The sequence below is a fragment of the Sphaeroforma arctica genome (genome assembly GCF_001186125.1).
Source record: "Sphaeroforma arctica JP610 unplaced genomic scaffold supercont1.1303, whole genome shotgun sequence".
Lineage (NCBI taxonomy): Eukaryota > Ichthyosporea > Ichthyophonida > Sphaeroforma > Sphaeroforma arctica.
The window spans coordinates 357-15500 of NW_014039255.1; the positions used below are offsets into that span (position 1 = coordinate 357).

Sequence of the window (15144 nt, forward strand, 5' to 3'; positions counted from 1 at the left end):
ATACTTCTGTTTCTATTTGAATTTGATATCGAATCTAAAATGTGATATGTCGAGAATGAAACCAATTAAGGGTCGTTTATGTCCACAGAAGTATTCGTTAAGCCTATAGCAGATGCTAAATATTATAATTATAATCCAATGAATTTCGTTTATTGATTATTGCCAAGAGCCATGTGTATTAATTTTCTAATATTTACAGCTACTTGCTTCAGATAAAATATTTGGAATTTGGAATACAATAGAGCTGGTTACTGTAGAATCACGGTAAGGGTGTCTTATAAAGCCAACTATAGTATAGCGCTCATTACTAGTGTGAATCTACGTACTGTTTCCGCAATCTACACTACTTTGTGCAGTGTTCAAGTACAGTGCGTGGCAACATGGCGCGTAAACATAGCGCCGAACCTGCGAAGGTTACGATGAAGCCCAAATGTACTAACAAAGTTAAGAAGAACAAAGGCAAAGAGACAAACAGTGCCATTAAACGCGGCAATAAGAGAGACAAGAAGGAATTAGCCAAGTACAATGTCTATGAGGACTCGGACGATGGCGATGGTGCAGGACCATCTAACTCAGAAAGAAAGTTCAATGATGTGGATGTGTACGAGTACAAACTGCCGGAAAATTTTGACGACGAGGAGATCGATGAGGACGAGGCCTTTGATGACGAGGACAACTTGAGATATGGTGATATGAATTTAGGGGGTAAAAAAAGGTATGAGCGGGTATATGTATGTATGTTGAATGCAGCTTTGAGGTCATATGATATGTAGTACTTATGCTGCTGCGGACTTGGGGGTGTGCCCCTATAGTTTTGGGGCGGCTTATTTGCTTCTGGAGGTGAAGTGGTGTTGTACTTCCAATTATGTTCGAACCGTTGGATTCTACGTATCAATCCGAATCTGTTTACGACCATCTTCTCTATTCGTACATGATTGTTACACAGATTGAAAGCCCTCGCTCTAAAATCTCGGTATCTTTTTGTCGAACATAGCATTCCGTAGCACTGACGGCTCGATGCACATCGGGCTTTGTCGTTGGCCACACATTATGTAGTATCCGTTGCACAGTTTGAATGCTTATGTACATGTATGGATTCTTTATGACAAAAGATACGCTCTAAAGTACAAAGGCGAATCCGTTATGTAGGAACATTGATATACTCTGCTGCGAGATCATGTATATTTCTCTGACAATTTGAATTGGAATATTCTTCCTATAGTTCTGAGAAGCACGACAGCGACTCGGACGCAGTTAGCGAAGCGTCAGAGGATGATCTTGATTTAGAGGGCGAAGATGGTATGGACATATCTGAGATGTTCAACGACGACTCCAATGCGAACAATAAAGCAGCCAAACAAGATTTTAGCGAAATTATGGCGAAATCCCGGTCAACCGCCGAACTCGAAGCGATAGCACTCGACGAGGGAGACAACAGTGACAATGAAAGGGACGAGCGTGGAGATGCCATCCGCCACAGCGGACTGTTATCGGCGATAGATAAGCTCGACAAAGGTGGCAAAGCAGCGAACAAATGGGCCAAGTTGAGTGAAATAAACGAGAGCGTGCAGGCGTCTGAGTTTGCACTCACCAGCAACCAGCGCGAGGCGGGCAGGGGCATGCTCACCATGGATGATTTGATGAAGAGTGTGGGTGAGGCTAGTGGCCTGGGGGGGCTAAAGAAACAACTGGAACATCTGGCAAAGGGCGACAGCACACTGCCTGTACCCATGGCCAAACGGGCGCTAGATCGTGTGTCTCGTAAGGTGGCCTTTGAGCAATCAGCGATGGAAGTATCGAAGTGGACTAGCGTGGTGAAACGCGACAGAGAAGCGGAACACTTGTCATTCCCAATGAATGCGCCGGAATTGGAGAAGAATTCAAACGCGGAATTGGCCAGCAAGTTTGAAGCACGCACAGATCTGGAGAAGAACATTGGTAGTGTTCTTGATGATTCAACCATGCAAGAGTTGGAAGGCGGATTCCTAAAAGGTACGGCTTTTCATCCTCGACAAAACTTTCTTGTAGTAGCAATGGGATGCAACTCAGTTCCGTATATTCACAGTTATAATTTTCTAAGTCGTACACTATTCTGGCTTGATACGTGCAATGTTTTGCTCATGTGTGTCTGTGGGAACGGGTGGTAATTGGATTCGGCGTTCGCGATCCCGATAATGACCTGTATAGTGTTTATACCATGTAGCAACATCGCATGCCCTTCTCCTTTTGAAACACCATTCTTCAATGAATTTTTGCTACAGGCGAATCGCTCGAGTTACAAAATCTCGATCCACAGGAGAAAAAAGAACGTCGCCAGGAGCTGCAAAAAATGCGTGCGTTGCTTTCTTATTACGAGAAGAAGCGTGCTCGCATCAACAAAATCAAGAGTAAAGGCTATCACAAAAAGCTGAAGCAGGAGGCAAAAAAGAAAGCTGGTGCTAATGGTAAGTGGGATATAGAACATAGTTGTATTGGGGTGTGTAATGAGAACCCCCGCTGATTACTTTGGTCATATGTTTGTGACGGCTATCGTACCAGGATATTTGCAGCTGGAATTGCCTTTGTGCGATGTGTAAGTGAAAGAGGTTAGACGACGATATATTTAATTTTTCCTGTTTCGAATGTATGGATAAGTGCGATTGCCGATAGCACGGAAAGTAGTTTGTGTATATACTATGAATGGATTTATGGTTTCTCGACAACCGAATACAGTTAAGAGATCTGGTGGCGCTACTTGCATAGTAGACCTCTTTCATTATTGTCGTACATGTGCTAGTGCGCATTTCTATAGTACAGCCACGTATGTAAGCAGCCTGTCGGTAACGCTTCAAATCAGTTTTATAGTCGTTGGGTTTTCGTTGGTCCCATGAGAACCGAATTGCTGAATGTCGACTGTTTTACTTATTTCTGCTCGAATCTCATGCGCTGGCAGATCTAATGCAAGCAGACATGGTACTAAGTCAGGAGGAACAACTCAAGGCAGAGCGAGAACGGGCACAGGAGCGTATGACGCTGCGGCACAAGAATACCTCTAAGTGGGCCAAGAACCTTCTCAGGCGCAACACCATGGATCCCACGGCCAAAGCACAGTTGGAAGAGCAGCTGAGACGCGGTAATGAATTACGCAAGAAAATCAACGATGACTCGGATGGCGACAGTGTGGACGGCAGCGGGGATGAACTCGAAGAGGACGAAATGGAGGAGGACTACGACTCCGAGAACGAGACGGAAACAGACCGACTCCTGCGACTGCAGCGTAAGATGGACCGGAAGGGGGAGGAAACCTCTGCGGAGAACACGGGTGTGATGGGAATGAAGTTCATGAAGCGAGCCATGGAACGCAAGCGCAAGGCCGCTATGCAGGAGTTGGAGGCGGCAAAGGAGGAGTTGGAACGGCTGCAAAAGGACAGTGGCGCGGAATCGAGTGACAGTGACGAGGAGGTACAACCTACGAAGAAAGGGCGAAATCAAGCGGTGAGAAAGGAGCTGAAGGATGGCGAGTCACAGATAGACGCAGTCACATTATCCAGAGGCCACACTACAAAGTCGTCGTCTGGGGTGTCGCTAGATTTGTCAGCCGTAACGAACAGTGAGGAGGGCAAGAACGGCCTCTTTGATGAGAATTGGAAAGTGAGCGCGGAAACATCAGCCGGTGTAGGCGCATTGAACGTAAACAAGCGTAAGGCGAATGTACTGGATGGGGAGCTGGATGTGGAGGCTAGACTCTCGGCCGAGAAGAAATTGGAAGCAGAGATTGCAGAAAGAAGGAAGAAGTCTAAAAAAGAGAGGATAGCCAAACAGCAACATACCGCAAGTGAAGAAAGTGCAGGCGAGAGTGATAGTAATAGCGACGGTAGTGATGAATCGACAGACGAGAGTGAGTCTGAGGGCGAGGATGCGACTGACAGCGAGGCTGAAGCCGATGCCGCCAACCCCTGGTTTGTCGCAGAAGATGAGGACACGAGTGACAAAAAGTCCGAAAAGAGCAAAACAAAGTCTAACTCGGCGAAGAACGATGAGCCCAGTAGGAGAAAGAAAACCAGAGTGACCGAAAATGTCAGCGCTGCTGAGAAAGACGGAGACGAGGAGGAGGAGACAGAGGATGAAGCGAGTGGTGAAGAAGAAGAAGATTCGCAAACCTTGAATCTAGAGGTGGCTGGCGAGAAACAACGGAAGTTGATTGAAGAAGCCTTTGCCGGAGATGATGTTGTGGATGCCTTTGAGGAGGCTAAGGAGGAGGAGATTGGCGAAGACGGTCCTAAAACGAAAGAAGTGGAACTGCCTGGCTGGGGCTCGTGGGGCGGCGATGGTGTACAGGTTTCGCAGAGAGAGCTTGCGCGAAAGGAGGAGAAAAAAGCGCTCGCCATGAAGGTAATTTCTTCAATTGTTTCCATCATGTGTGAACTACTTGGAAATGTGCTATCGCGTGTCTTAGAATTATCGATTCGGGATGATAATTTGGTTTCTCTCGTTTATATATTACAGAAAAAGAGGGATGCGGCTAAGAAACGCAAAGACAGCAATCTACCACACGTCATTATCAATGAGAAACGAGACAAGAAACAGGCGACGGCTCTGGTTAAATCCATTCCACATATGTTTGACACGCGCGAACAGTACGAACGTGCCATGAGAAATCCGGTTGGCAAAGAGTGGAACACCCCGTCAGTATTCAACAAAAACATTAAACCGGCCATTTCTATTAAGGCTGGAGCTGGTATGTTGGCCGTTTTCATTTTCCGGCAATTGATGTGTTCAAGTCCACGATGGCTCCACGCGCCTTGAATGCTTACCGTGTGTTATGGCTTTCATCTTCTTTTATGTCGATGTCTGACATGTCTATTTCTTTATTTTTATTTCCTGTTCCGTAGTAATTGCTCCCAGAAGGAAGACCAAGGAGGTGAAGATGGCGGTACCGAAGCTGAGGAAACAGAACAATCCTCGGAAGTTCAAAACGTAGGCGCGCGAGGGGTGCAGAATAAATGATGTACACAGTAAAGCATCTTGGTCTGGCAATGTCAACAATAGCTTGTGGTGATATGTATGCAGATAACCATGTCAGTCAATGTGTTTCATACTATATTCTCAAATGTGTGCATGCCGCAGCGTCGTACTGAGTGGTCTGGGACTATGGGGGCTTCTGTTTAATTTTTCGTCTGCTTACGGGAGAACTGGCTATGGGGGGCGTAGGCGGCTTCACTCTCGGTAGGCAAGGGCTTGTGATCAAAACGAACGTATGCCAACTATGAACGTGTCCTCCAATCCTTATAGCTTGCTTAATGTTCTACTGTATAGTCAGCCAAATCAATGTTTTAGCGTTGACCAGGATTAATGACTTGGCTTTCATGCCCAAGTGCCCCCTCTCACACTCTGCCCACGAGTTTAAAAATTTGGCAATTCTACAATAGCTATGTAAAGATGACTCGATATTGTGTCGGCGTGAGCTACTTCACTTTATTTAGTTGAAAGTACTTTCCTACTGGATGAAACGATAACACACACCCCATGGCGTTCGTCATCTTCAAAGGAACGCCACAGTACTATATGCTCAATTCAACATCATTTCCAGCGGTCAATATTGCATGAGGCTACGAGTTAATTGTCTTGATCGTAGAGAAGTGCAACATATTTGAGTCTCTGTGGTCGATTACGAATACGGACCTTGCTGTCCTTCTTCCGTATATGTATATGTTACTGAGAGGTACCACATAGGCCACAATAGGTTTGCTTTGCGTCTTTGTATCTACAGCCAGCATAGCCTGCTGCTATGTAGCAAACCATATCTCATTATGGAAACATACGTACTCCTGGTACAGAGAACACACTTTGATCTGCAGGGAGAAGGGAAATAGACTTGAGTACAAGTGAGAAAAATACATATTGATTTACCCTACCCAGAAATCACTTGACCAGAAGTGCAGTGTGATGCGCAAAGACTACATCGAGAAAAAAAGATTGACATGGAATGAGAACACAACAATACAAATTGCAGGCACATTCATTCTACTAATCTGAATACATATACACAACAATAAGAAGCTTGAACATATTTGGAAGACAAAGCGACAACAACATACTTTACAATACACGAGTTTTGCACTTACGATATTGGTTCATAACAACGACATTTGCCTATATATATAACATATATATATTTATATTATATATATATAAATATGTATGTATGCATGTATGTTTAATATATATAGGTATATATATATATATATATATATATAATTATAACACATATATTTATATATATATGTATGCGTGTATGTTAATATATATAGGTATATATATATATGCATGTATGTTAATATATATAGGTATATATATATATATATATATATATTTTATAACACATATATATATATGTATGCGTGTATGTTTAATATATATAGGTATATATATATATGTGTGTGTGTGTGTATACATGTATATATATATGTATGTATATATATATATATATATATGTATCGAATATATATATGTATGCATGTATATACGTCAAATGTACACATTTATACGTATACATTTACATGTACAATATATATATATATGGATCCCTGTACACGTTACCATATATACACATGCACATTTATTGAAATCACATACCGTCTCTTAATGCATGTATCTCACACGGCAAGTCTTCGAAATATTCGTGTCGCATTGCCTCCTTGGCCGATATTCGCTTTGCTGGCTCATAGACCACCATTTCACTCAATAGTCTGATTCCCTCAGATTCTAATCGGGGCACCAAATACGTGAACGGCTTCGGTGCATACATAGTCCAGATTTTACTGTACAAGGGTAGATTTTCCAATTCTGTTCGTTATGATAAGGGAATGGGGCCGACATTTATCCATTAGTTCCCGCACTATTGGGCGTCTTACAAATTGTCTTACAACAGCATCTATCAATATCGGTCTCTTACCTCGCCAACCGCCTAAAACCCAGTAGTAAAAAACCCTGAACGACAACTGTACCTGGCCACGTATCAGGCGACGGCGTCCCCAGCTTGGAGAAAACTGTAGTGAGTTGGGAGTCGTGGTCCTTTCCCGGGAACAGTGGGGTACCTGTTACTAGTTCGGCTAATATGCAGCCTGCTGACCATATGTCGAGCGACGAGTTGTAGTCGACGGAACCAAGTAAGATATCTAGGGGTCTATACCACAGTGTTACCACCTCGTGCGAGAATGACTTGATCGGCACCCCTTTGGCTCTGGCCAGCCCGAAGTCTGCTAATTTTAACTCGCCCTGTTGAGGGTGTACGAACATTTTTTAATGAATACAGGCACATGCAGGGCTCACTCTTAGTACTACAATCAAGTTAGAATGTGAAACGATCCGCACAGGTGACTGCGATTGGGTTAAGAGCAGATCCCCGCTAAAGAATTCTGCTTAGAGATTGCTCATATAGATTGAACTATGAGCGCTTAATGAAATGTAAACTAATTGAGAAAGCCACCTACATACTTACAATTTCATTCAGAAGTATATTTTGAGGCTTTATGTCTCGGTGCAAAATCCGCTTCCTTGCGCAGCATTCCAGCGCTCGTAAAAGTTGGTAAAACAGCAGTCGCACATTGGTCAGCGCCTACAACACAGGGTGGATTGTTCAAATCATCAGCGACATGTCAAGCGGATAGAGATTCAATCACAATGAGACTGGGACGGCAGTTTACTTGAAATGCATGATTGATGTCGGTTAAATGAGCGGTTTGGCCTTATTTTCGGGTGTATACAGACCTTCTGATGTCGATTTATCCAGATCTAGTTGGATGAGAGCAATGTGAACATACAATAATACACATACAGTCAGACAGGCTACCCAAACAACTCGTGCGTTCAAGCGAGACGACACAAGGAGAATATACGGAGTATACTGGAACTACACTTACCACGTATGGCGCTGCTCTGTCTATGTAGTCTTTCAGATCCATATTTAAGTATTCGAACACGAATGTCATACTCGTGTGCGTATGGACAATATCGTGCAGAATCACAATATTGACGTGTTTCAGCTCTCGTAGTAGCGAGGCTTCGCGAATAGCAGTACAGGGAGCCCCCTCTTCTGCATCTAAATTTATTTCTTTGAGAGCGCATTGTTCACCGGTGATGCTGTGGTGCTAGGCCAAGACAAGACCAAGATGAATAGGGAGAATAGCGAGTGTGCGGTGGTTGTGGGTTAGCCCCCTGTGATACGCACTTGTTTGCCAATGGACAGCTTCAGAAAGGAAGGCAGGTGGTAGAACATCGCAGGGTGGTTGTATACTCGCACAGACGAAACACGGCATACGACAGCGCAGCGAGAACGGACAAAGGCACCAATACGGATTGTCTCAACGAGTGTCAGTCATGACTAAGATCGTGCACTTCCTGTGCAGTAGGAAAGCATGAGCTAAAAAACATATGGAGAATCTCAAGTAGTTCTGATAGTACTAAAGATGTATACTGTCATGATATGTATATGTACACGTAGATATGATTCGACTATAGTATGTGTATCTAGGTCGCTTGAATGATTATGAAGTCTTCGGGAAAGAAACACACGTAACTAGATGTTCATATACACGCGTAGATACAGGTAAGTCCACACATATGACTCACATTCGCAATCTTATCAAAATGCGGACTATATGACAGCGGAATGCACTTGCTTACCAACATCAATACACATAGAAGAATCCTGCATATATACGCCCATTGCGCGAACTATCAACGCGCTAAATAATCGCGTTTTTGGGATAAATACACCATAAGAGCTCACGTGCTGTAAGCTGGATACCCATACGGTACTGTCCTTCCTCCCCCATCTACTCGGTTCAAAAACACCCGCGAATTCTCCATGCATGCATTGATAACAAACATGCATGCATATGTACAAAGCCTACAATTAAGGTCTACTGGACTTACGTGCTGACACCCCGGTAGACTTGCGCATATGTTCCTTCTCCTAATTTCTCCAGCTTCTGGTACGATTCCACCTTGCCATAGCCCAGTTGCTTGTTTGTTTGCGTACTCACAACATGCGGCATCGACTTCCTACCAATTGCACGGACAGGTATAGGCCAATTGGTTCATGAAAGGCGTCAGAACACCGCCAAGAACGAGACACAGCACATGGCAACAGTCAACAACAGCAGCCACCCGAATCCACTCGCATGCACATATCCACAGTACGAGTAAGTGACAATAGCTAAGTAAGACACATGTATTCACTCCGAGCTTACCGCCGCACTGGTTGTTCGTTACTATCCACGAAGAGCAGGTGCGCTGATTTGTGCAGCTTAGATTCCTGTGCATGCCTGTTGGGAGAGACACCTGGGCGGACATTGGAAGAGCTCTTGCTATTCATAAGTTTTATCTGTGCCTGTGGTGTCAGATGATGCGTGGACGCGATGTCTTTATCGATCGATGTACGAGCTGTGGAGTTTTGCCGACTGGTGGGTGCTTCATTGAGCCCAGTGACGCTGAATGATGTGATGGAAGCGCTGCCACGACTGCTATGACTGATACGATATGTGGTGAGGTGAAACAATGGGCCGTTCTAAATAAGTCTCAAAGGATGTGGTAGTGGTTGTTGAAACAATAGAAGCAATTTTTTACAGGTCAGACCTGAGGCATAAAACTGACAAATTGAGCACTTCGCGAAACTTCAATGATTATTGTCTCAAGCACACCTGCAAATGCAGATAGTGGACTACACATAAAAAACGGTACAACTACCATCACGTGTTTCTCACTCCAAGCGTATGTGATATACTTGTATACGCTAAATACATACGACCTATCTGCACACCTTCTGAGAGTGGCGAACTTTTTCTTGAACATTGTGTAAGCCTTTCCTTTTTCCACTGGCTTCTCCTTCTCCGTTGATTTCTCCTTCTCTGCCGGTTTATCGCTGTGCATTGCGACTCTGGAAATACTGTACAAAATTTGAACCATGAGCACTTTGTAAATACTATATATACATGTCATATGGCCATCTGTACGATATTGAATCACTGCATGTCCCTTCACATACGGATAGTAGTAAAACTTTACATACATATATATTATGTGAACAACGAGAAGTACCAGAAATACTTGAATACATAATATATATATATGTGTGTGTGTGTGTGTGTGTGTGTACACGTGTGTGTGTGTGTGTGTGTGTGTGTATTAGGGATAGCTGTGAAGCCCTGCACATACTCGCTGGGTTGGCAACACTGAGTTTCCTTCCTCCAACTAACAACCCAACAATCGCTTATTTAGCAGTGGAGCAACAGATTGATTTCGTATTCTGAATATATTAAGTAGCCGGATTTGCAAACTGATTGATCAACCAGGAGAAGTAGTAATACTATCATACAATGCAAGCTGCAACCGAGTGAAACATACATACCAATCAAGTTTGTAGAATGCGTGGTTGCAAGGTTGAACCAAGATTGTGTTGGCCAGGAACACGCCAGTGAACTCGCGAACTGACAACCGTATAGGCTGATGTAGGTGATCAGAACAATGTGTAGGATGGATGCTTGACAATGCACAACTGGATTAAAGCTTATACGTTCCCCCTTCCCCTTAAACAGCCGTATCATTTATGCCTAACATAAACTCTATATTGTCGAATTAATATAAAGCACATCTTTATCTCGAACATCATTTATTTTATCCCAGAGTGGATCGGAATGTGGAGAAGAAAAAATATGTACATACATACAATTAGGGGCAAAGACCCAATTCAAACACTGTCATTTTGCCGAGAAACACTACACTTTTTAGGAGTATATATGTAATAATAACGCGATATAATTTTAAAGTAGTATCAGGGGAGTCGTCGGTCGGGTGTATGCCTGCACACTACAATCGAATGTAGTGAATGAATGCACAACTCCCTCTCTTAGTATAAGGCCACAGTTTCCACTGCACACACTCACTCACTCACTCACTCACTCACTCACACACACACACGCGCACGCAGACATGGAAGCCATGGAGATCATAGACGATCCCCCCATGTCGCGAACATCTAGTCGGAAACGGGCCAAAGACAAGTTCAAACGTGCCGTAACTAAACTCTCGGATCGTGCTGAACGTACCGAGTCGTACTCAGAGAGTGATACAGTGTCCACGCTGAGTTCACTATCTAGCACCCTCGCCGCCACTAGAGTGAACTCGAATTCGCGACGCTTTCATAGAAGGAAGCTCACGTCCGCATTCGGTGCGGCTGGTAGGTTTTCGATGAACGGCGAGAATCAGGGCCATGCACGCCCGTCATTCTTCAATCGCGGTATAGGGCAGGGCTATGCAGCCTCAGAGATAGATGAACCACAAGTAGTTACACAGAGGACCTTGAATGTGGACCCGGATATCATAGCCGTGCGAGAGGCGATTATAGCGCTGTTTCAGAAACAGGCCAGACCGGAGCAACACATGAACATCAACAATTCATCGTCGTTGACGGGAAATGCGTCGTCTGGGCTCAAGGTACATCCCGTGGAGGATGAGATGCGCCGTGCAAGCAGTGGGGCCAAGGTGCTAGCAACTACGAATGCACTAGATAATGTGGCAGCGATGAACGAACGATTGACGCGATTAGAGGGCAAATACGACCTGGTGTGTCTGGTGGAGTGTTTGCACCAGATGTTTATGCGAGGAATGATTGTTCTCAGACAGCAGCTGAAAGACACGTCGGGGCTGGAGTTTATTCTGTCCTTTAGGTCCATCTGGGTGTGGTTCTACACGCACACGTTGAACGATATAGCGGCCATGTTCTGCACATCTCAGAATATCATCAGTCCATACATACGGCCCATGGCTCTGTCTGAATTCCGCGACCATATCCTGGTCAATCGCCACATAAGGCCACAGTTGGAGGAGCAGATCAAAACGGGGCCAGATTTCATCCCGGGAGAAGTGTCCCAGATGCTGCTCATTCTTTTATCCCGGACCTATCTAGAACCCGCAGAATCACGGGCGGCTGTGCGTGAGCTGCTACGTCTTTTGGTGGAGAATGTGGACGAGGGGGGTGTGGATGAGCTCGAATTGGCTATACATGCAACAAATGCATTGGAACTACACAGTCCAGGCAGTGATGTATCGCGGCAGTCCAGCGGGCTGGCAGGCTCTGGGACATCGCCTGCGCAACGGGTGAATTCGGGGGTAGCGGATCGCGATCTGAATACGGGCACATTGGCTGATGGTAATCCGGATGCGTGGGTGTTTACGTTCAGCGATCGCGACGAAGATAGGGTGCCGCTGGAGACCGAGTCGTGTGCGGAAAGTTTGGTACAAGGCGACGGGTTTTCGAATGTCCCGGAGGACGTGATTATGATACTTCAGCGGGATGGTCCCACCGCAGAGAACAAGCGCAAGGACCTCCAAGATGCTGATTTAAAACTAGCCAGTCTCGTACTCAACGGGAACATGGCGGTGGAACGAACCATGTCTACACCGGTACAGTCTCCTAGAAAGCTCACGCCTGCCTTCCCCTTCCCGTCCACAAACAGTAAGTCCCCCCCGGTCATTGGGGCTGGGTATATCAAGCCCAGTGTGTTTCCGCAGCGGCAGTGTTCACATAAGGGCACGAGAGATACAGCCACAGGTCTGGCTATACAGCGGGCATTGTCTGCCAACATCGCATCCTCTCAGATCCACAGCTGCGAAGGAGGGGAGGGTGTCACCACGTCGCACCTGCCCTCGTTAAAGTCGGTGCAGGGCCCAATTGGTCCTGTCAATCTTCGCAGGGGGCACATAGAGCCGGCAGATGCGCACAGGAATTTTGTCGATCTGGACAAGATGAACCGGAGTAGATCTAATTCCGTGTTGGAGGCAGGCACTCGGTTTCTGCGGCTGAGGAAGGGGTCTGCCAGTTCCAAGTCGAGCAGTGAGAAGGTCAAGGCCACAAGGGAAGTGTCTCTGGAAGATCCGAGGAACACACGGGAGGGATCCCGTTTCTGTAGTGCTACCACGAGTGCTTTCCAGCGAAGCAACACCACTAAGAACAACTTGAGTGAAAACGATATGCTGAGCTACGATAGGGTGGACAGGAATGGCCGTCAGGCGCCGCGGGGGAGCGATAGTGATGTGTTGTGCGAAGCGAAAAACGAGGATATCGTCGGCGATCTCATGGGAAATATAAACGGCCGAAGGAGTATTGAAACTCTGGAAAAGTATAGGCAGCCTACACTCGCGGACGTACTGGGCAAAAAGGGTAAGTCTGAGGAGGGAACCGAAGGACAAGGTGCGTTTAGGGCGTCATTCACCTCCGCTGTCACACAAACTGATGACCCTGGCCATGTGGGAAAAGCTATGCTTGCGGAGGAGTGTGTCAGCACGTAGGCATGAGAAGCTGACGCCATCACTAGCTGCATTCTTCTGGTCGAGGATGGCGGGATACAGTCTAATAGGATCAAACCACCTCTAATACTACGAATAATGACAATTAAAACTGAAAGGCAGCGTACTCGAGAATCGCGTACTTTGGCTACTTGAGGTAACCCTACATCTACTACTGCTGCAATGTGCGGCCAGTAGTTGGGCAAACTCTCACTGGGAATAAACCCTACACATTTTTGAGTCTGCCATTGTTTCATTGGGAACTCGGCGTCGACACGTTGATCAGATGAAAGATGAATATCTGGGTATTGGCAGTCTTCAATATGCTCTGAATGAGTCAGTACAGGCAAGTAGCGATGTCCACTGAAAATGAATCGAATGAAAGTGACCGTACAGCGATAGCCTTGGTTGTCAGGGATATGTCGGTACAAGCTTTTTATGTGAAGCTGACAACAGTACAATCAATCTACATCGCAGCCGAGGGTAGCGAATCAGGGCCCAGTAAATACAAAGATAATAACAACGATACGATTATACGCAGAACGTAGTAAATACAAAGATAATAACACGACAATGCAACAAGATATATATATATATATACGGGTGTGGGTGTGTATGTGGGGTGTGTTTGTGTACGTGTATGTGTATGTATATAGATATGTATTATTACTATTCTATACGAAATTTCCTTTGTTTATTTTTTTCTCATGAAGCACCAAATGTGCCTGTTTTAACTTTCGTTTGGAAACTCAGCGACGGCTCTGCATCTGAATGTCACAGCATGCATTACAAATATCTGGGCAAGCGAGTGCGACGAAAATTGATCGTCCGATCCGATCTCGGAGAGGTATAGTTGGACAGTAGGCAGATAAGAGTCTAGTGTGCCAGCCCCAATGCAAATTGATGACTGAATTTTGATTATATACAAAGCCAGCCGCCTTCAGCTCGTTCCATGATCATCGGTCTCTATTTATGTCTAGAACAGCTTTCAGCTTTGCACGAAATAGGTATCGCATCAATAACGACAACAACCTGAGGTGCCTGTAGTCGGATTATTTTTTTGGGATTAAATCCCGACCAGCAATGTCAACGGAAGTACTCGCTAGATCCGACTTCAGATTGGCTCAACCAAGTTTGGATTCTTGCAGAGCTTTAATAAATATGTACGATTGCAACCAGAAAAGTAGGCACAAACTGAGCGATATTTTATTTAATGTCCAGAGATAGCAATTTGCATCCATTCAACACTAAGTTATCTAGCACTAGCTTGCACTTAACGTCCACAATCAGTACTTTGCGTTGATCTAGCGTCCATGGAATGGATGTCCGTGCCCACCAAACCCTTGCCCGTGGCTGTGACCTCGCGATTGCCTCTGGCCACCAAAGTCGAAACCCCCGTGTTCGAACCCACCTCCACCGGATCCACCTCCACCCATGCCGCCTTGTTGGAACATTCTGAGGCAGGAGTTAAGTGGAATATACTTAGTACGTATACATATACATATACATACACATTTGCATATATATAAATATATTATGTACTATATATATATATATGTGTGTGTGTGTGTGTGTGTGTATGTATATGTATGTATATGTATGTATATGTATTATGATATGTATATATATACATATATATATATATATATATATATATATATATATATATATATATATATATATATATATATATATATATATATATATATATATATATATATATATATATATATATATATATATATATATATATATATATATATATATATATATATATATATATACTACTATATATATACATATAGATATGATTATATA

The 15144-nt window shown here is 44.5% G+C and overlaps 4 protein-coding genes across 4 annotated transcripts in view; 2 read left to right on the top strand and 2 right to left on the bottom strand.

The window, feature by feature from the left end:
* The first annotated feature begins 284 nt into the window (after window positions 1-284).
* On the top strand, window positions 285-5013 carry SARC_10568 (hypothetical protein). Its single transcript, XM_014295381.1, has 6 exons — window positions 285-715; window positions 1223-1992; window positions 2262-2444; window positions 2933-4371; window positions 4486-4717; window positions 4872-5013. Exons 1-6 carry the CDS (start codon window positions 381-383, stop codon window positions 4958-4960), a joined length of 3048 nt encoding a protein of 1015 aa, XP_014150856.1. The 5' UTR covers window positions 285-380; the 3' UTR covers window positions 4961-5013.
* Window positions 5014-5787: 774 nt separating this feature from the next.
* On the bottom strand, window positions 5788-9912 carry SARC_10569 (CMGC/CDK protein kinase; the record flags this gene model as incomplete). The annotated part of the gene is made up of 8 exons (XM_014295382.1): window positions 5788-5831; window positions 6616-6825; window positions 6987-7257; window positions 7481-7597; window positions 7902-8121; window positions 8917-9045; window positions 9234-9512; window positions 9803-9912. The coding sequence occupies 8 exons, from the start codon at window positions 9910-9912 to the stop codon at window positions 5788-5790; spliced, it is 1380 nt and encodes a 459-aa protein (XP_014150857.1).
* Window positions 9913-10764: 852 nt separating this feature from the next.
* On the top strand, window positions 10765-13895 carry SARC_10570 (hypothetical protein). The gene has a single exon (XM_014295383.1). It carries the CDS (start codon window positions 10972-10974, stop codon window positions 13327-13329), a length of 2358 nt encoding a protein of 785 aa, XP_014150858.1. The 5' UTR covers window positions 10765-10971; the 3' UTR covers window positions 13330-13895.
* A 619-nt stretch (window positions 13896-14514) lies between these two features.
* The window catches only part of SARC_10571 (hypothetical protein), a gene marked incomplete at its 5' end in the record, with an annotated part of 2444 nt that continues 1814 nt past the window's right edge, over window positions 14515-15144 (bottom strand). Inside the window, one exon of the mRNA XM_014295384.1 lies at window positions 14515-14781. Within this exon, the coding sequence (XP_014150859.1) occupies window positions 14631-14781 (151 nt within the window). The 3' untranslated portion in view covers window positions 14515-14630. The remainder of the gene's footprint in view (window positions 14782-15144) is intronic.

Excerpts from the sequence above, each read along its gene's own strand:
- SARC_10570 (XM_014295383.1), top strand. The coding sequence starts at position 10,972 with ATGGAAGCCATGGAGATCATAGACGATCCCCCCATGTCGCGAACATCT.
- SARC_10568 (XM_014295381.1), top strand. The coding sequence starts at position 381 with ATGGCGCGTAAACATAGCGCCGAACCTGCGAAGGTTACGATGAAGCCC. Across the intron at positions 2,445-2,932 it reads AAAGAAAGCTGGTGCTAATG|ATCTAATGCAAGCAGACATG; the intron begins GTAAGTGGGATA and ends ATGCGCTGGCAG. Across the intron at positions 4,718-4,871 it reads TTCTATTAAGGCTGGAGCTG|TAATTGCTCCCAGAAGGAAG; the intron begins GTATGTTGGCCG and ends CCTGTTCCGTAG.